Source organism: Hyperolius riggenbachi, chromosome 3 (assembly GCF_040937935.1).
Source record: "Hyperolius riggenbachi isolate aHypRig1 chromosome 3, aHypRig1.pri, whole genome shotgun sequence".
Classification (NCBI taxonomy): Eukaryota; Metazoa; Chordata; class Amphibia; order Anura; family Hyperoliidae; genus Hyperolius; species Hyperolius riggenbachi.
The window spans coordinates 177,480,110-177,500,847 of NC_090648.1; the positions used below are offsets into that span (position 1 = coordinate 177,480,110).

A 20,738-nucleotide genomic window follows, 5' to 3' on the forward strand; every position below is an offset into this window, starting at 1 on the left:
ATCCACTTCTCACATGTACACCACTTTGTACTGGTCTTTCACATGGAATTCCCAAAAAATTGATGCATATTTGTGGCATTAATGTGACAAAATGTGTAAAACTTCAAGGGGGCTGAATACTTTTGCAACCCACTATGTTTTCAAGATCATTGAGTTCACCTTCAGGGCCGGTTCAGGCAGACAGCTGATGGTGATTGTCCCAATCATTTACTGCTCGGGTTCCACCGCATTTTAATTGAGATGAATGGGGGCATTCAACTCACGTCATTTACCGTTGATTGCTTAAAGTGTACCAGAGACCTCGTCAATTAAAGATTTCATACTTTCATACGGGGCTTCCTCCCGTCCCATAAACACGTCTGAGTCCCACGCCGTCCACCCGAGATCTGCCGTTCAGCCGCGATCAGCCCCGGTAAATGGCTCAGTCGTGTCAGTCGGTGTCTGCTGTGCATGTCCGGGAGGTCCTTGCATGCGCAGAAGACCCAGACTGGACCAGCCTGTTACTGGGGCTGATCTCGGCTGAACAGCAGACCGCAGAAGGAGTCCCACGTGGGACTCAGACTGGTTTATGGGGTGGGAGGAAGCCCGGGTAAGTATCAAATCTTTAATGTATGAGGTCTCTGGTACACTTTAAGTGCCATGGTCAATCAAGTTTTCCCAAACGCTACATCTAGCTTCTAGAGTTGTGGAGTGGTTTTCATGGCTACATTCTAAGGCTTTAAACGTGATGACAAAGTATGTCACACGCATTTCTGTACTCACAGCAGTAAAGCATTTAGCTGCACTGAAATGAGCTGCCAGGAGCTGCTCATGTGAATCGCCAATCAGTGATATACCAAATCAAATGCTACCCCACTGACCATTATTGTAGTTACTGCTACAAACTGCAGGAAGACTTCCTGCTCATTCTTTCTTCTACCTTCTCCACAGAGAACATCAAGAGCTGAACAGCTCCTCTGTATAGTTTTCCATAGTAACGTGTCACATGAAGTAATCACATTATAAGTGACAATCATTTCCTTAGGTTACCTCAGGTGTCCTTTAAAGCAAACCTGTCCTTGATGTGAAACTTCCCTATTGTTGAGAAAAAGTTTTCGATCAGGTGGAGAAAATGAGTAACAAGCTCCTACTCTATGTAGCTAATTATGTAGGCAGTCATAAAGTCTGTATTCATCAAAGAAAGTGAATGTTTGAGACCTGCAAAGAAGTGAAATTTTAACTTTAATCAGGTTTAAAAATTAATAAATGGCAGCAACCGGAAAGGATGCAAATGGCCTGCATAATTCCTAGAAGCCTAGGGGAAGGGTCTTCCAGGGGCTCAGAAGGGCTTCTGGACAACGCTTCTTGGATCAGAGAGAGAATCCAGGGAGTCAGGTTTTTGGGCAAAATCAAGCTCGACTTAAAGCGGAATATAACCATGCATTTCAACTTTGCTCTAAAACATTATTTACAGTATATTATATGCAACCAGCATTTTTTTTTACTAGACCAGCATTGGAAGGGTTACAGAGAGCTTTAACGTTCCTGGAGATTTCTGCAGACGCACCTGAAGCTGACATAGATACATTTTGTTTACATAAATGTATCTAAGTGTTGAATGTGACTCACTCTCTCTGACTGAGAAGGAGCTGGAGGACAGCCAAAGAGTGTGTAACATTTATCAATGGATACATTTAACTAAATAGAATGTAACAATCTGAACTTCTGCATATCTCTCCACGGAACTTTAAACCTCTGTGTTTAACCCTTCCAATGCTGGTCTAGTAAAAAAAATGCTTTTTGCATATAATATGCTGTAAATAATGTTTTAAAGCAAAGTTGAAATGCAGGGTTATATTCCGCTTTAAAGTGAACCTGAGCCAAAGCTTCAGCCAAAAATAAAATACTGACCTAAAAAGAGGGGAGCCTATGGATCCCATAGAGGGTTCCTGGGACCTACTCACTTCTGTTCGGCGGGACCCTCAACATCAGGGCCATACTCCTCTTCTGGCATAAGTGCGGCCACACTGATCCTGGGACAGCATTGGTGCAGCTGCGCAGTAGCAGGTAGCTTACTGCACAGGCGCAGCTATAAATCGCACAGGTTCAGTACGTCCACACTTGCTTCTGAAGAGTAGCGTGGCCCGGTATTCCTTTCTGAGAAGTCTTTGTCAGAATTCTTTGAGTGGGTCCTGCTCAACAACAGGGAACCAGCTCTACAGGATCCAGGGGCTTGCCTCTTGTTAAGTACCAGTAAGTATGCGCTTTTGTACCTGAGGTTTGCTTTAGGTACACTGTAAGCCAGGTACACACTGCCAATTATGAAAACCAATGACAGACACAGTTTACCACCTTCATGTAACAGTAAAGCCAACAGATAATACTATTAGCAGATGGGTTAAAGGGAACCTAAACCCAATTAAAAAAAAGAGTCTCTTTTACATGGGGCTTGTACCAGCCCCCTGCAGCCACCCTGTGCCCTCGATGTCACTCCCTGATCCTCTGGTCCCGAGCTGCAAGCTAGTTTCGTTTTTGCCGACCCGGAGTCATTGGGCCCCCACGCGTATCATTGCACGTTACCGCAGTTATAGGACGCTATACCAGGTGTCAACACGTATATTTGTACCCCCAGGTAAGTGAAACTAATTTTTTTAATTGGGTTTAGGGTCCCCTTAAGTAATCTCTCATACTACATGGAAGTGGTAAACTGGCTAATCAAAATTGAATGTGTGTACCACCAGGCTTTAGTCTCAAAATTAAGGAATCCCTTAATAATTTACCACCCTTTCCTTATGATTTGTGGCCATGTGCACAAAACTCGGCCATTGCAAAAAGTGAGACAACTTCAAGTATACATCACTGAGGTAATAAAGGAAACACGTATGTGATGTAACAAGTGACACAATATGGAAGCAAACCTGTATGACAGACACTGGCATCTTCCCAGCACCATTCCTTCATTACTAACGTGAACTTTTGAATAAAGATACATTTTGTTAATCACAGTAGGCCTGCCATCATCTCCTTCTGTTAACCATATGGTAGATCAGCAGTTACAAATCTGCATCAATTACAAGCTGCAAAATGAATGTCTGTCTACTGCAAATTCAGATAGTAGTCAGTCCACTTCCTACTGCCGCCTTCTCTTCACATGCTGAACCGCAAATCTCATCGTGCCACATATGTGAATGCTTACAGTCGCCCACAATATCCTTTGTGTTATAGTTCTAACAATAAGATGAAAGTCTGCCTAACTGTACATTAATCAGTGAGAAATAAATATATCAGCTCTCTGCAATATTATGAGAACATATGCCTGTTTGGAGTGAGCTTGGACTAGCATCTCCCACTCACCAAACTGTTGCACACTGCAGATTTAATCAGAAGCATGAACAATATTTGAAGTGGCAGAAATCAGCTAATGGCTGTATAGATCTGAAAGCTAGAAGTCTACCATTTAAATCTGCTGCTATTTGCTGTGAAAAACGCAAGTTCTTCAAAAGGCACCACACACTCAAAAAAATGGTTCCCTTCAATGAAAACTGTATGTAAAGTGATGATTATAGATGCTACTAAAGATGCTACTAAGATAGATGCTACTAAAATCTAGTAAACATGAATGTAAAGGGATCGGAGGTCCAAAAATGTCCCTATTGGTAACTAGGAATGGTCAATAAGATGTAAATTGTTCCAAAATCAAAAAGGATTATGTACATTTTTAATGCAGCTTAGAAATTTACCAATCCAGTCCCACCTTGGCAGGATTTGATTGCTCCATTTTCAAGCTGCATAAATTTGAATTTAAAATGTGCATAAACCTGTATGAACTCAGAACAATTTGCATCTCATTTACTGGTCAATGAAGAAATCTATCACATTACGAACCAGTAGGAAGGCTTTAGAGGTGAAAGGGCAAGGAGACAAAGAAGACTTTTAAAGTGTACCCCGAGGCGGTTTTAAATGTAAAAAAAAAAGGCACACAGAGGCATGTTCCCATCTAAAGATCATGTATCTGTGTGCTCTCCACGTCGCTCTCTGTCCTCTCTATGCCTCGCAGACCCCCCCCCCCCTTTCAAATCTGGTGACAAGGAGCTTGTCAGCAGAGTGATGGAGAAGGGGCTTCCTTTGCATACTCCTGCATAATGCCCCTTCCACGGCTCTCAGTGACTCTCCTCTGCCTTTTCCCTGCCCCTTCCATGTCAATCACTGCTCTGTGCCTGGTGACAAGGATCAGCAGGGAAAGGCGATAAAGGACGATACCTGATCCGGCCACCCTTACTACAGCACCCCATCATTCCCCCCCCCCCCCCCCCTCCCCTAGATGAGGTAGTAGGCTTTTTTTTTTTTTTTTTTTACATTTTTGTGACTGTTCTATTTAAAAGAAGAGACAGAATCTAAATGTTTCCTTGACAAATAATATGTCTGGTATCTATAGTTATTTCAACATAGTTTATTATTCAATATAACTCCTGATGTAAAGGAAAAGGAGAGCTAGGCCCTTCAGAAACAGCACCACACATATATAGTATTCAAAATATGCAAAATGTATTTAACAATAATATAACATCACGATAGAACCATAAAAACAATTAAAATATTCATACCGCCTGTAGCTTCAAGGAATCATTTTATAGCATGAAAATATTGCATAGGTAATGAGCGCCCAATTATACTAAGGTCATTAATAAACAAAATTACCCTGAGGTGCTCAAAAAAAGAGCTACCTACAGGGTTTGAACCCGGGTTCAGTATAGAGTTATAAACGGTGACTATAGTGGTAAACATACCAAGTATGATCCGGATAAGTATATTGCTTCCTTATCACTAAATTTTGCATATTTTCAATACTATATGTGTGTGGTGCTGTTTCTGAAGGGCCTAGCTCTCCTTTTCCTTTACAATTGGTTCTATATTGGTCCTAGCACACACATTTGATAATGTTGCTGAGATACTGCTATTGATAACTCCTGATGTGCTCAAGGTAGGCTATAAAACATCAGTTAATATTATAAAACCTCTTCTCGAAGAGATCCAAAACAAAGACAAAATTGCTAAGCAATTTCCTTAAAGATTAAATATAACAGATTGTAACAGACACTCCTTTATGTGTCAAGTACAGACTTCTTTAAAAAAATTATTGGAAAGAACAACCAGGATTTAAAAAACATTGCACCTGTGTGGATATTATAAATATGTTCCGCAAATTACCAGAACAAAGCAGTGAATGGCAGAATGGATTAGATCTTACTTTTATTGCATTTGAACAACCCTTTGACTCTAATATATTGAAAATAGAAAGGAGATTTGGTGGATATGTAAGGAACGTGGTAAGCCAACAAAAATCATGAATATAGTGCAAGGAATGTCCAGAGGATTTGAACATCAGGATTTTAATATTAAGTCTCACAAAGAGAGAACGCTCAGTAAGGACTCTTTTGGCCTCTTTGACACGCTTGGCTGAAATGCACGCTGTCCATGCGGTTCAGCCATCAATCTGCCAGGGAACGAGTGGCATCTGGTTGCTATGTAACCGAATGGCAGTATTTGTAACCAAGTAATATAAAGTTGTCCCGCACTCCTTTGATATTTACCAAAAAGAAAATGTTGGAGTACTCAAAGCCAATGCAGGGTGGATGACAACACTCATAATCAGTCCATAAATACATTTCAATGATGCTGGCACTTCTTTAGCAAATAATTTTAATTCAAGTAGACGACATAAGCCAACATTTAGATACTTCACAGTCACTTCATCAGGACATATAACTGTGTCAAATACATCTAAATACAAATAAATACAAATAACCTACAGCATAAAAATCACTAGCAAGAAATGCGAGTGGTCTGGCGGCTGAAGCACGCTGTACCAGTATTTGTAACCACATGGTTGTAGAAAGCTGATGCCCATCGCAGCTAATGGCCCAGCAGGAAACTACAGCATGTAAAGTCTTGCAGCTGCAGCATGCTCAAATGAACATGCATGGCCTGCTGAACGTTCAAAAGTCCATTGACAAAAAACAGGTGTATACTTACCATGGCCGGCATAGAGTCAGGCCATGCACCGACACCCACTGCTATCCCAGCACCTAACCCCCCCCCCCCCCCCACGATAAGTATACACCTGCTTTTGTTAATGGACTTTTGGATGTATGTATGTAATATTCTGTGTGGTTCCACACTGTTTCTTCTCTCCTCCTTCTGCAAGAGTTTAGATTTATTTTTTTTAAAACAGGTTTGGCTTTAACCTCCTGGGGGATACAATTATATCGCCCAGGAGGTGGCGCAGCACTATTTTTTAAATTTTTTTATTTTTTAAATCATGTAGCGAGCCCAGGGCTCGCTACATGATAGCCGCTGTGCAGCGGCATACCCCCACCCCCTCTGACCGCCTCCGGCAATCAAAGCAAACAGGAAATCCCGTTCAGAACGGGATTTCCTGTTTGGCTTCCCCCGTCGCCATGGCGACGATCGGGATGACGTAATCGACGTCAACGACGTCGTGACGTCAGAGGGAGTCCCGATCCACCCCTCAGCGCTGCCTGGCACTGATTGGCCAGGCTGCGCACGGGGTCTTGGGGGGGGGGAGCGGCGCGGCACGGCGGGTAGCGGCGAATCAGCGCGGACCGGCGGCGATCGGTATATACACGCAGCTAGCAAAGTGCTAGCTGCGTGCAACAAAAAAAAAATTATGCAAATCGGCCCACCAGGGCCTGAGAAATCCTCTGTGGCGTCTTACCCCGAGCTCAGCTCGGGATTATCCCCCAGAGGGTTAATTGCCCAGTTTTGTGACTGGTGTGCAATACATGGTAGCTGTGTTTAGAGTCTCAAAATAAAAACCAAGAATGAAGTTACAGTGCATTACTGACTTTTTGCCATCTCCAAGTTTTGTTTTCAGCATGTCTTAGAGCCAGCTCACACTTCAAAACAAAACCGTCTGTTTTGCCGGATTGCAAAACCTGACTGTGACGTATGCGCAGTCACCCTCCAATTCCTGTTCCCTTTGTCATGCAGTTTACCATTCAGCCTCAGACCCTGAAGGAATCCTGAAGACAGTCAGCACTGCAGGCAAAGTAACCTTTTGGATTTGTTGGCGAGTCCTCACACAGTCCAATTTTGATTGTATATACAATCGATATAATCTGGGCTCTCATTTAGAGGCCAGGTCGCTGCCACCAATCTGCAATAAAGCATGCGAATGCGCCAAGTATAACTCTAGCTGAATCCTGTAGGAAAAAGGGTTAATTTGACAACCTTTCTAGAGACAGCAAAACTATCGATATTAATATCACACCGGTTATGGTAACGTCTCTAAGGAGATGCAAATCCTTTTGGCTGGGATTTTTCAGAACAGCACTTAGACGAACGATTTTTAATCGATTATTTAAAGAAATAATGCAGACCAAAAATGTAGCAATAGAAACAAATTGATACAGAAATAATAAAGCTTAAATGGGAAAATAGCTATTGATAGTCTGAGCAATTTGTCAAGTTACTGTGTCCTTTGTGATAAGTCCAACAGAAGATATAAAGTCCAGTTATGGAAAGTTCTGTGGAATAGATAGAAGTCCTTTTATAATACAGCCAAATCTGTGATGTTATAAGGATGGCTGGAGTCTCTCTCTCTCCTCAGCCTGTGTCCAACAGTTTTTTTTAACCCTTTCTCTGCCAGAGGGTGTGGATGGTAACAATAAATGCTCTCCCACCCGTAGCAATCTGACCTCAGGCTGAAGTCCCGCCCCAATTGTCTGAGGGACCGAATTGGCATTTTCTCCAATTATGCCATAACTCAGCAGATATCTGACATATCACATAAAAAACAACATTTTACATTCCGTCATCCTGCTCTGAACCAATCGATCAAACTTGCTTGGGCTGACACCTTCTATGACTATGGAGTTCATATCTCGGGCATAGAAGGTGGCAGATCAATGCTTGGTGGACTAGATACCTCCAGCTCAGGTTTAAGGCATCTCTGATCATTTTGTTATGGTTGCCATCTACGAAACATTGATTAATTTAGTAAAATGTCTGAATGACTATTCTTTCATTCCAAGGTGAATTAAAAGTAATTTCCTCTAACTCTCATCAGGCTGGAGTAGGAATGTGGTGCTTAATGAATGTATCCTGTTCCTTATCAGAAGTTCTTTTTGAAGTAGATCTGGGCTATGTGGATGGCTCTGGTTTTAGGGTTTATTGGGCGTTTCCCTAGGGGACCATGACTTGTGAGGCGAGTTTGTTGTTTTATGGCACGGTTGGCACCTACAGCTAAGCTCTTCCTGGGAAGGAGAGGGATTGCTTGGCGATAAACATGAGCATAAACAAACACTCACATTCCCCAGAGCAGGGCTGTGGGATGAAAGTGCACAGATTTTCTAAAAGCAGGCTAATGAATTTAAAATTGCGCAAAGGTGGATCAGCGCATCACCGGGCCGCCTCCGAATAGCCACCAATCAGAGGTATGCTGAGCCCCCCCAAGAAACTACAAACGCACCTTGAAACCAAACAGAAGCTCTGCATAAACATCAATAAGCAATGCTATCAAATGGGAGCAGCTGACCAAAGTTACTTACATTTGTACATGGCGAGGAAAGGAACAGCGCTACTTAAAAACAGATTGCATCCTTATGACTACCTGCTTGAGAGTGCAAGCCCCACTAGTGGGATAAAATACACACCCAGCATTCAAATAAAATGCACCTGTCTACCATTGGAGGATGTTGGTTTCCGTAATTGCTTGCATGCAACTTATTAAGTACTCGTCCCTCCCACTGCAAAGAAGTCATCCCCCATGGGAGGGGCCCTAACACTAACTAATCCTAAATTATTCATATCCTGGGTGAGCTACCAAGTAAAAATTCAAGATTGCGCAAAGGTGGATCGGCGCATCACCAGGCCGCCTCCGAATGGCCACCAATCAGCGGTGCGCTGAGCCCCTCCAAGAAACTACAAACGCACCTTGAAACCAAACAGAAGCTCTGCATAAACAACAATAAGCAATGCTATTAAACGGGAGCAGGCTAATATTTTTAAAGGGGTACTCCAGACCATACTTTGTGCGCATTTTCATGCACTTGCCGCAATGGCGTTCGCGAAATCGTGACACTGACCATAAACAGATCCTATGTTATTAATGAGATCCATTCATACTTTCAGTCCGGAATGGATCTGTCGGATCCAATGTGCTAAACGCAAACTCCCGACCTGCACAATTTATGTGGACATCGGATGCATTTCCCACTAAAGCCTGGGGTGGAAACGAATCTGCTACAGGTTGCACGGTCTGCTCCGAAGGGGCCTTTTGTGATCCGGCTCCATGTGAATCGAGCCCAACTCCCTCCTCCTGAGCTACCTGTCAGCTGTTGTTCTCCAACCAGATACAGGATGGCTGGAAAAGATGCCTCCTCTCTGGACAGCATCAACAGCTCACTGATTGGCATTCTATATTACCGGATTAATCTCTTTCAGTAATGATTCTGTTTACAAATTGAAGAGAGAGCAATATTCTCACTGCATGACTACAGCAAAAAAAAGGCATGATGAGAGTTGTGGTTTTGGATATGTACAGTATGTGTATACTTTTAAAACTTGACGAGAGATCTGCAAAAGAAAACACTGACATGGAAACATTTGTTTCTGTTTAGCAGATATTACTCTATATATCTGATATTACTCTAGTGTGACTGTCCTATTTAACATATACTATTTGTGTCACGGTTTTTTTTTATGTTTAACATGAGATTTGCAGTCGCCAGAGGACACAAGCATCAGAACGGTCAACATTGATATCTGGACATTTCCTCAGGGAACTAGTACAGTAAAGAAAGGAGGCAGAAGGGTGTGCTCTATAACAGGCTGCATCTGATGACACATAGGACGTTTCTGCATGTATTGAGACACCCTAATAGTGTTATCAAAGCTCAATTGACAGATCTGAAAAAGTGTGCTAAAATTTACTGTACCGAGATCCGAGAAAAATGCTACTTCCGAAACATGTGTAACCAATTTAAAAATGCAATTATCTCAACTGCAGACCTTGTTATTTTCAGTCAATAAGAGTTTTATTGCCTCCATTAGTCCACAAAGGGACTAGCTGCTTTTAAGCTAACTAAAGCAACACCCACACATCAATCACGTAACCTATACTGTTCTGCTGTCCTAATGTAGATTACCATTCATTAATCTGTGTGGGTCCTAATGACCTTCCCTCCCTGGCTGTACTGCTCTCTACACTGGGAAAAGTCGATAGCTGAGAGCCCAACAACCAGACTACATTGTTTATGTACTAATATGGAAACGCTCAAGGTACCCAAAACTATTATTATTCATAGCGGAAAAAGTCAGTCTGACTAATTGTCTCTTAGTCAGAGACGTATCTACTGGGGTGCTCAGCATAACATGTGCCATGGGGGCTGGCGTTTAGCAGCACAGATTGGCTGTTGCAGCCACATTTCATGAGATCTGAGCTATCAGCTCAGGGAAAGCCATGTGCGCTTATCAGTGTGCAACCTTGCCCCACCTCCCTCCTACCTTACCCATGGCTCCACCTCCCTCCAATCACATTACTATGGCCCACACAAGAGACTAATGACTACAAGTAGCAGCATATAGGCATAAAAGGAGGAGAGCCATGCTAATACATCAGGGATAAGATAAGATCGTCCCAGGATCTCCCTCCCGCAGCAGGCAATTTATATCTAGGCTGATGCTGGGAATACAAGTTTTTGTTTGGCAGATTTACTGATGGATCAATTTTTAGATCTTTTTTCGGATCGATTTCCATTCAATTCCATTAAAAGTTGATAAAAAAAACATGAAAATCAGATCAGACCTGTCAGAAATTATCTACTAAGCCATCTATCTGCCAAAAAAACTCTTTGAACTTATTACACTCAGAACAGTGTCTGCAACTTCCTGCAGGCACTGATGCTTTAGCAAGTAAGCAGCAAATCAATGTATGTTTTTGTTTCAGTTATAGCTGACTACTTTTTATTTATTTGATGCAAACTTGAGGGAAATAAATGATTAACATAATTATTAAGCTCAACAATGTGTAGACTCTCCTGAAACCTCCAAACTCAATACTGTATCCAGCCTCCTCTCCATCTTCCAGTTGTAGCCTCCTTTCAGGAAGTCCAGGGTGCATGCACAGTAGTGTGCAACAGTTGGGAGTGTCTTGGGCATGCGCAGTTCCCATAGTTTACAAACTGGGAGTGTGCACGACGCTCTGGGCCATGGCTGTTGTACACAGCCATGTGGGAGCACGATACATAGGAAGTGCACTGAGTGACTGCACATGTGCCAGGCTCCACCTGTTCCCAGTTGGAACTATGACTGGAGGCTACAGTGGCAAGAGTGGCTGGGCACAGTAAGGAGCCTGGAGGTGTCAGGAGAACCTATAGATCATCCACAGTGGCATATCTATTAACCCCTTTTCCCCTCAAGTATACTTAAAAGTTTACATTGTGTATTTAGATAGCATTGGCATCTGTTCAAAGTTATGTCAGTTGTCACCTAAAGGGATGAGGACCCTTCAGTTTGGAATCAACATCTATAAAGAATGGAGGAGGGATGATAGTGCCAGCTGCTGACTGTACTCAGCTGTCGACTGTGACTTAAAAAAAAGTTTGCATGCCAGAGTATAAGTGACCTCGGCACACGTCTATGGACACCAATTCCAAAGCAAGATTCTCACTTGAGATTGCGCTAACCAACCGCCTGGTTGAGAACAGTCTAACGTGTACAAGGCATAACCCTCATCAGAGGAGCTTACAATCTAATCTTTCCTTAGTTAATGCCTAATGTCCTATCATATTATGTACCGTATTTTTCAGACTATAAAACGCACTTTTTGTCCCCCAAAAGTGGGGAGAAAAAGTGGGTGCGTCTTATAGTCCGAATGTGCCAGCTTACCTATCTGGTGTTTGTTTCTTTTGTGATGTAAATGAATGTAATGACGTGGAAAGAAAGCAGCAGCAGCGCGATCCAAAGTCCTTCTGAGCGGCATAGCAGCAGCTGCTGTGTAACATGGCAGTACAGTACTTGTCCTGGCCAGGCCCCCTCTCAGCGCATTAGCCTTGTGTCAGCGTGATGTAAAGTCCTTGTGAGTGCAATAGCAGCAGCCGTAGTGAAGAATGGCATTAAAGCACGCGTCCTGGCCGGGCCCCTCTCCGTGCAGTAGCCTTGTATCAGAGCCATCCAAAGTCCTAAGTACGGAAGCCTGTGTGGACACTGTTATAGCGGCCAAAGACGTACATCGCTGCCGGGATCGGACTAACAAGAGGATCACAACCACGCACAGCATCCTCGGACATCACTGCGGCTGCGGCTATGCTGCTCACAAGGACTTTGGATGGCGCTGATGACTTTCCTTGTTTCATATTTGTAATGACAATATGAATTTCTTCTTTAGTTTGTTGAGTGTTAAGGGTGCATCACTGTTGAGTTTAGGGTAAGGGCCTGGAAGTGGAAGTTTGACAAATAACACAAGCACGCTAGTGCCATTACTGCTTTTTAGTTGTTTATAACTTTTATATTTATGGATAACACATAGAGAGTTTACCTTAGGCAGTGCCTCTGTTGGATCATACTTTGGTCCCAAAACAAATATCCTTTGTCCTCTGCGCGCCACACCACTGAAGACTCGAGCAAAGGCAATAAAGTAACTTTTATTCTCTGCATCTTGTTTCTCTGACTTGAGCAGTAAGTTCTCCACTTCACTTGAAGGTGCATCACCTGTAAAGTAGTAAAAGTAAAGATTGTCCTGAAGTTTTCACATCCATATCATGTATACAAAGAGACACACAGGATCAAAGCAATGTGCAATGTATGAAGCTTGTTAATTTTTTCCAGCACTAAGCATCAGACATAACAAGGTGCTACAACACACCTTCACTGCCTCTGCACTGTGCTCTTGTAGAGTTCCAAAGCTGATATAGAAGCACAAGTGACCTGACTGTGGATGCAAAGTAACACCACCTGGCCACGAGCTACAACACAATGCAATCATCTGGACAAGCCAGTACCAGGAGGCATCTGTAGAGCCCATTCCCACATTAAAAGGGTATGCAGTATGTAGAACTCTTTTTAAAAGTTAGATTTATCCCATAAATGTATATATTCGTCACTGTGGTATAGTTGGTGTGCGTCTTTTGTGTGTTTGCGGTTTTTTTCTGCATATGCGCTTTCAAGAGTTTTGCGTGCATTTTTATGCATTTGCAGTTCACATATACAAAATGCATAAGTGTTTTGTATGCGTTTTCCAATTGCATTTTATGCAAATCACAAGGAAGACAACAGGAAGCAGAAATACATCAGAAAATAATAATAGCGTTTTTAAAAGCGCATGTTTGAAAACGCATCAAAAATGCATATACGTTCTTTATATATGTTACGGCCAGAACCCGAAGTTTGGCCACTTCGGGTTCTGGCCGGCTAATGTGCGAAGCTGCGCTGCGGCCAATGTGAGAAATGGAATGATTTCTGTAACATTAATGTATCTTCTGGCCGTATCGCTGCGGTCAAATTTATCACAAGTTAATTTTAATGAAATTAAGCCGGCGGCAATGTAACAGATGAAGCCGCCGGCTTTTGCTCTGCTTCTCTCTCCTCCCCCCGCCTCTCGCTCTCTCTCTCTCCCCTACTGGCAGCTGTCCCCGAGAATCGTTCGTCATGCCAGGGAAGCAGAGCGGGGAGGCTGCAGACATTGCTTCTGCCAGCACCCACTCTGCCGCAATGAACGACTCTGGGGGGACACGCGTGTCCCCGCCGGCTGCCCATAGGAGAGAGCGAGAGGCGGGGGAGGAGAGAGAGGCAGAGCAAAAGCCGGCGGCTGCATCTGTTACATTGCCGCCGGCTTAATTTCATTAAATTAACCAAGTTGTGATAAATTTGGCCGCAGCGAGACGGCCAGAAGATACATTAATGTTACAGGAATCATTCCCCTTTCTCACATTGGCCGCAGCGCAGCGGCCACTTCGCACATTGGCCGGCCAGAACCCGAAGTGGCCGGCCAGAACGAGAAGTGGCCAAACTTCGGGTTCTGGCCGTAACATATATACGTTTTTTGATGCGGCCCATTGACTTCCATTAGCGTCAAAATCGCTGCGTTTTCCGCAACGCTAGCATTGCTGCTATGTGTGTTCCTAGCCTGAATGGGTTTCCTCTGAGCACTCCAGGTTCCTCCCACATCCCAAAAACATACAGATAAGTTAATTGGCTTCCCCATATATTCTCTCTAGACTGCGATGGACATATGTCTATGGTAGGGATTAGATTGTGAGCTGCTCCAAGGGACAGTTAGTGGTAACTCTATATATACGCTGTAAAGCACTGCAGAACTTGTTAGCGCTACATAAATACTAAATAATAATAAATTCTTCTCTACACCTCAACTATGTTCATAGAGCCCCATCATTGAAAGAATAGGGAGTGAAGTATAGCTGTATGAAAATGTCTGAATCATCATTAGCTTAACAGTAAAGAACATTTATGAAGGTATAAGTTTAATTTTGAGAAATAACATCTTCTGCAACTGTAATGTCTTGAAGTTGCCAAAAATGCCATTGTCATTTCACATATATGTAACTACACAGCTTTCTACACTAAGAAGCCCTATTCAAAGAAATGGAAAAGAGAGAGAATACCTTTTTTTTTTCTTTTTCTTTTTTTTTACTTTGGAAGAACAATATCGGTAATGTTTGCCATTAAAGGGAACCTGAACTGGCAAATAGGAAAAGCCATCTTTATTCTCTAAAAATAAACAATGCCAGTTGCCGGACTGCTGTGCTGACTGTGACATGTGACATGAAGAGAACCTTGTGTATGTACAGTGCAAACCATATTAATAGCCAGCCTGTTTTACTTGTTTTATTTTGCTGCCTGAAAGAGTTCATTTTAGGTATGGAAGTGACAGCTTCTGTCTTGTCGGTACCTTGTCTGGATTATAGGAAACCTCACTCATAAGCAAATTACATTCATAAAAGTTTTCCTGGCAGAATACAACTTCTGAGAGCAGAAGGAGATAGAAAAATGTCAATAGTTCATGTATTTTAACTCTTGAACACTTAAAAGGCTACCACTGAGCAGAGACAATAAAACAATACGTCTACTTTGTATCTGTTTAATTGAAATATAAAATAAAACCATGAGATACCTAAAAAAACATTTTTAGGAGTAAGGAGGATAAATACAATTGTTTATTTCATCAGTTTATTTTCACCTCCGGTTCACTTTAAGGCAGGAGTCACACTTGTCAATCCAAAAATGCATGTAGTGCTCCCTATAGACAATCACAGGGAAGTAGAGGCAATGTGCAAGATTCTATTGCTGACAGTCAGCTGCTCTAAGCTGGCTGTGAGCTAAGACTGTAGATTCGTCCACGGAAAAACGCTGTTGTTGTTCCATGGACTTAAATGTGACCCCTGCCTTAGTCACTGGCCCAGAATGAGCATGCAGTTCAGAAACATCAAGGTGGACAAAGGCGTCAAAAGTATAAAATTAAATTAAATTTTTAAAACATGGAAGTGGCGGGGGTGGGCCCTTCTCCACTCCAAAGGACACGATAAAGGGACGTGTTAGGCTATAACACAACAATTTTTATTGATACACTCCACAAAGTATTGCAATGTGTTTCACGGGCGTAACCCCGCTTCATCAGGCAGTGAAAGGAGGAGTAAACAGCTGTGGGTCAGAGACAATCAGGCTTTAGACAGGGTGCATGGTATAACAATAAAATCAATAAACAAGTACAAGCTGAACTCTGGTCCCCTACCGTTCGTGTTTTTACCTCTCCCTCTAGATTGTTAGCCTTTGGGCAGGGTCCTCCTTTTGTGTCCTACCTGATCATGCACCTCCATTACTGTGAAGCCATGCTATGCATCTGAGTGAACCTAACTTGCCTAATCTCCATGCTCCATCCAGTGACTGACTAAGCATTACCTGGTACTCATACTATTCTGTGTGATCTGATTTTCTTGTATTCCTGTATTGTCATATTGCTGTATGTCACCCTTAAATATTGTCTGTAACCTAAAGTAATGTACAGCGCTGCGTAATATGTTGGCGCTTTATAAATACAATAGATAAATAAAATAAATAAATTATAAATAGTTCTACACTAATGTGTTATAATATACTAGTGACCTTAGCCCATTTAAAAACGGGTTAGGTCTGTCATTACTTCACCGCGCGCACGTGATGCGCACGACCGCCGCGCACACTTGACGCACGCACACATGCCCGTCCCTTCTGGCCCCGTTTTCCCCCAGCTCTCGGCAGTGTCTCTGTGTCTGTCCCTGCACATGCGCAGTGCTAAAAAGCACTAACACACGGACGGACGCAGGGACACTTGCCTATTATTGTATAGGATAGTTGTAATATATAGTTGTAATGCATAGTTGTATTATGTTCAGTATATAGGGTATCTGGGTAATATAGTGCCCATGGCAAACACTGAAAGTGGGCCCCCCCCCCCCTTCCCCGTTCAGAGACTTCTTCCCCTCTATAAACAAGCTGAAGTTACTTTTCTGTCCTCTTTTCTAATACTAAGCCAAGTGTGCCCTACATACAAATTAACTAGCCATGTACCCCACATAACAGGATTAATCTGATCTGAGGGACGGACAGGCACGGGGGCAGGTATGGCAACGCAGCATGGAGGCAGGTATGGCAACGCAGCATGGAGGCAGGTATGGCGCTGTGGCGCCCATGGCACGAGCCATGCCTGCACCCCTCAAGATACGCCTCTGATAGGGCTATATAAAGGGTTTTAAGGAAAGACATCATATTATTTAAAACGGATGTTAGTAAACAATAGTGTAGACAATGTGGTTTCAGAATTAGGGGGGTGATATTGTTGGAGGGAATTTTGGGGTGGGCAAAGATATTTTGGTTGTTGGTGAGTTGTAGTTAAGCTACTAGTGGATATTTACCAATAGAAAGGGAGGAGGTAGTATCCAAAGTTAGGTATGCAGTATATTATGTAGGGAGGGGGCGGGGGACAAAATTGGAGCAAGTTAACAAGAGGAAAAAGCATTAATCATAGTAAAATGGGTAACAAGACTCCCCCAGATTTCGTCTAAGAAGAGCGCCTCTGTGTTTGTGTCTCGGTGGAATGGTGCTTTAAATGCAGGTAGGATGGCTGGCTAGCCAATCAGGGAGGTGTAATGCTGATTGCCTGTGTGTCGCATCTATTATGACATGCAGTTAAGAAGCTTTGACTTTGGCGTGACTTCAGGTGTGTGACTCAAAACAACTAAAGCAAAATGCTCAGCACAGCAGCCAGGCAACTGGCATTATTTATAAAGGAATGAAGATGGCAGCCTCTGTATTCCTTTCATTTCAGGTTACCTTTCACATAACATTCAGTATTGGTACAGGAATACCGAGGACCACTAAAAAAATCAAGATATTGGCTTTGTGAACCTTGCAGTTATCACAAACTCCTCCCCCGTATGAGACTAGCTGCTAGTCGCTCTATATAGCTCTACAGGTGCCTTCTCAGAATGACAGAGCAGGGGATTCCTTCTACAGTGCACTATAGATTATAAGCCTTGCATTAATCACAGACTCCTCCCCCGTATGAGACTAGCTGCTAGTCACTCTATATAGATCGACAGGTGCCTTTGCATAATGACAGAGCAGGGGATTCCTTCTACAGTGCACTATTGACTCAGTCCTGAAACTCCATATTTCTGCATTTGCTGAGAGTCACAGGCTGAGAATTAACATTCATTTCACTCATCACTATAGTCTATAAGGACACTGCATCTTGCTTCAGCTTGTTAGCCTTGATTGGCTCTGACACCTACATTTCATTAATCATCTAGTCTAAATAAGCATTCCCCTGATTGCAGGAAACTGTCAGCGAATTCTGATGCTACTCGCTCCTTGTTCCTGACTTTCACAAATTGATCTAATCCTGACTGCTGTGTGATCTGGTTTGTGCTAGGCATACACTATACATATTTGTTGAAGATCAAATACATTCTTTTTTTTTTCATTATGTAGTATTTTTATAGAGCCGACATCTTCAGCAGCGCTTTACAGAGTGTATATATATAGTCATATGTCTATTGTAGTCTAGAGCCAACTTTAGTGGGAGGCCCACTAACTTATCTGTTTGTTTTGGGATATGGGAGGAAACTGGAATGCATGGAGGAAACCCACACAGGTATGGGGAGAACATACAAACTCTGTGCAAATGTTGCCCTGGCTGAGATTCGAACTGGTGACCCAGTGCTGCAGGCGAGAGCACTAACCACTATACCACTGTGCTGCAATAAATGACCACTGCTTCCCCCACTGATGCCAGTGGAAGGTAAGGTGTATGTGGATTAGCACGTGATCTAGGTTTCCATAGCTTTCTAATGAGCAGGGCAGCGTTAAGTTAGCAGCTGTGGCAGTGTGGTCGTTATTAGACAACGTTTCTCCTGGAATATTGTCTGATATCTACTGGTCTTAAAGGAAATATCAGGCAATATAGAGAAAATGAGATCTACTTACCCGGGCTTCCTCCAGCCCCTGGCAGCCGATATGTCACTCGCCACAGCTCCTTTGTCCCAGGATCCCCTCCGCTGGAGATGCCGACCTCGCCAGGTCAGCATCTACTGGGCCTGCACAAGAGCCGCACGCGGTCGTGATGACCTGGCTCACAATGTATGGCGCTTGCGCAGGTACAGTAGAGGCCAACCTGGCGAGGTCAGCATCTCCAGCAGAGGGGATCCCAAGACACCGGAGCTGCAGCGAGTGACATATCGGCTGCCAGGGGCTGGAGGAAGCCCCGGGTAAATAGATCTCATTTCTCTATATTGCCTGATATTTCCTTTAAGACCAGTAGATATCAGACAATATTTTAGGAGAAACGTTGTCTAATAACGACCACACTGCCACAGCTGCTAACTTAGCGTTGCCCTACTCGGTAGAAAGCTATGGAAGCCTTGATCATGTGCTAATCCACATACACCTTACCTCCCACTGGCATCTGTTAGTGAAAACAATGTGAATGTCTGATCAATATTTAATCGGATATTTCAATCATAAATGCCATCGTTTTAATGCATTTTGAGTATGGTATACTTGAGGTTTCTGTTGACTCTAAAGTCTAATCTACTAAAAATATTATGTAATATATGCCTACCTCTTTGTGCCCTCCTGCTAGTTACAGGGAACTAATTAACCTCCTTAGCGGTATGCCCGACACTGTGGTGTCGGGCATACCGCTTCCTGGCCCCAGGAACTAACCACAAGAAAAGAGAAAAGTCCCAAAGCTCAACTGTGTGTAATGATTTCAATACCAGGGAGTCGACCAGTCAGCACCTGGATCCATCAAGGTGCAAATCCATTAGACCAACACAGAAAGAAAGACTGGGTCTCCACCTGGAATTAGTGCAGTTATAACAAAGTGATATTTATTCCATAGCAGCAAAAAGCACACAACGTTTCGGCACTTGACAAAGGCCCTGTGCCGAAACGTTGTGTGCTTTTTGCTGCTATGGAATAAATATCACTTTGCTATAACTGCACTAATTCCAGGTGGAGACCCAGTCTTTCTCCCAGGAACTAACCCCCATGCATAATAAATGTGATCCCATGCCTGTAAATCCTTTAGCTAGCACTAGGCTAGCTAGTACAAGTGTCCAGCTCCCCCGATTGCCGCCGACCCCCCTCCCCAGATCCCCACGCTAATACATTACCCAGCCGGGATCCAGTGATCCTGCAGCCCCCCTGCACAGCTTCGGTCTCTCTATGGGGATGATCGGGTTTGCACATGACGTCACGTGCGATCCTCTTCATAGTGAAGACCGGAGCTGTGCGGGAAAGCTAAGCCGATCGCTGGATCCAGGCTGGGTAATGTATAAACGGGGGAGCGGGGGGGGGGGGGGGTCCCGGGCACTTGTACTAGCCAGCCTAGTGCTAGCTAAAGGTTTTACAGGCATGGGATCACATATATTATACTGGGGGACACAAACTGGCAAAACCTCCTGAGCGGTGTAACGCTCAGGAGGTTAAAAGGAACCAGAGGTGTGACACCTATGGGAGCTGCCATATTTATTTCCTTTTAAGCAAGACCAGTTGCCTGGCAGTGCTGCTGATCTTTCTGGTCAGTAGGGTCTAAATCACACCCCTGAAACAAGCATCTAGCTAATCTTGTCAGATTTGTCATAGACATCTGATCTGCATGCTTGTTCTGGGTCTATGGCTAAAAGTATTAGAGGCAGGCAGAGGATCAGCAGGACAGCCAGGCAATGTGCATTATTTAAAAGGAAATAAACATGTCAGACTCCATATCCCTCTCGCCTCTGGTCCCCTTTAAAAAGAAAAATGGAACCAAATCCAAAATAGAATCAATGCTATTTCTTAATAAAACTTTGTGCAAAAATGCTATACATACTAAGTACAGTACTTTAATAATTTGTCAATCAATTAAAATATAGATAAAAAGAAAAATACCTAAATACTCAAAACAAAGCAATAAAGGTTTATTAAAACCATGCCGAAAAAAAATGCCCTAACCAAAAATTATTAAGTCTACATAAAATTATCCACTTTCATAGTGAAAATCAGGTTCACACGTATCTCTTTTGCTGTGTGAGCATTGCATGGCCTTCCGGATCTGATACAAGTTGCATGCAGCAGTAATGTCCCTGGCTCAAATGGAGCCTTATACATCATATGGTGGCCTATTTTTTAGGATTGACACACACAGCAGATACCTATGCTATATTTTAGACCTCCTGATTTTCCTTCTGACATTCATTCAG

General features: G+C 43.1%; 1 protein-coding gene across 1 annotated transcript in view; it reads right to left on the reverse strand.

Annotated features, from left to right (window-relative positions):
- Positions 1-20,738, reverse strand: part of EFL1 (elongation factor like GTPase 1) — a 424,348-nt gene that overhangs the window by 258,866 nt on the left and 144,744 nt on the right. Inside the window, exon 14 of the mRNA XM_068275325.1 lies at positions 12,539-12,711. Coding sequence (XP_068131426.1) covers positions 12,539-12,711 — 173 coding nt within the window. The remainder of the gene's footprint in view (positions 1-12,538; positions 12,712-20,738) is intronic.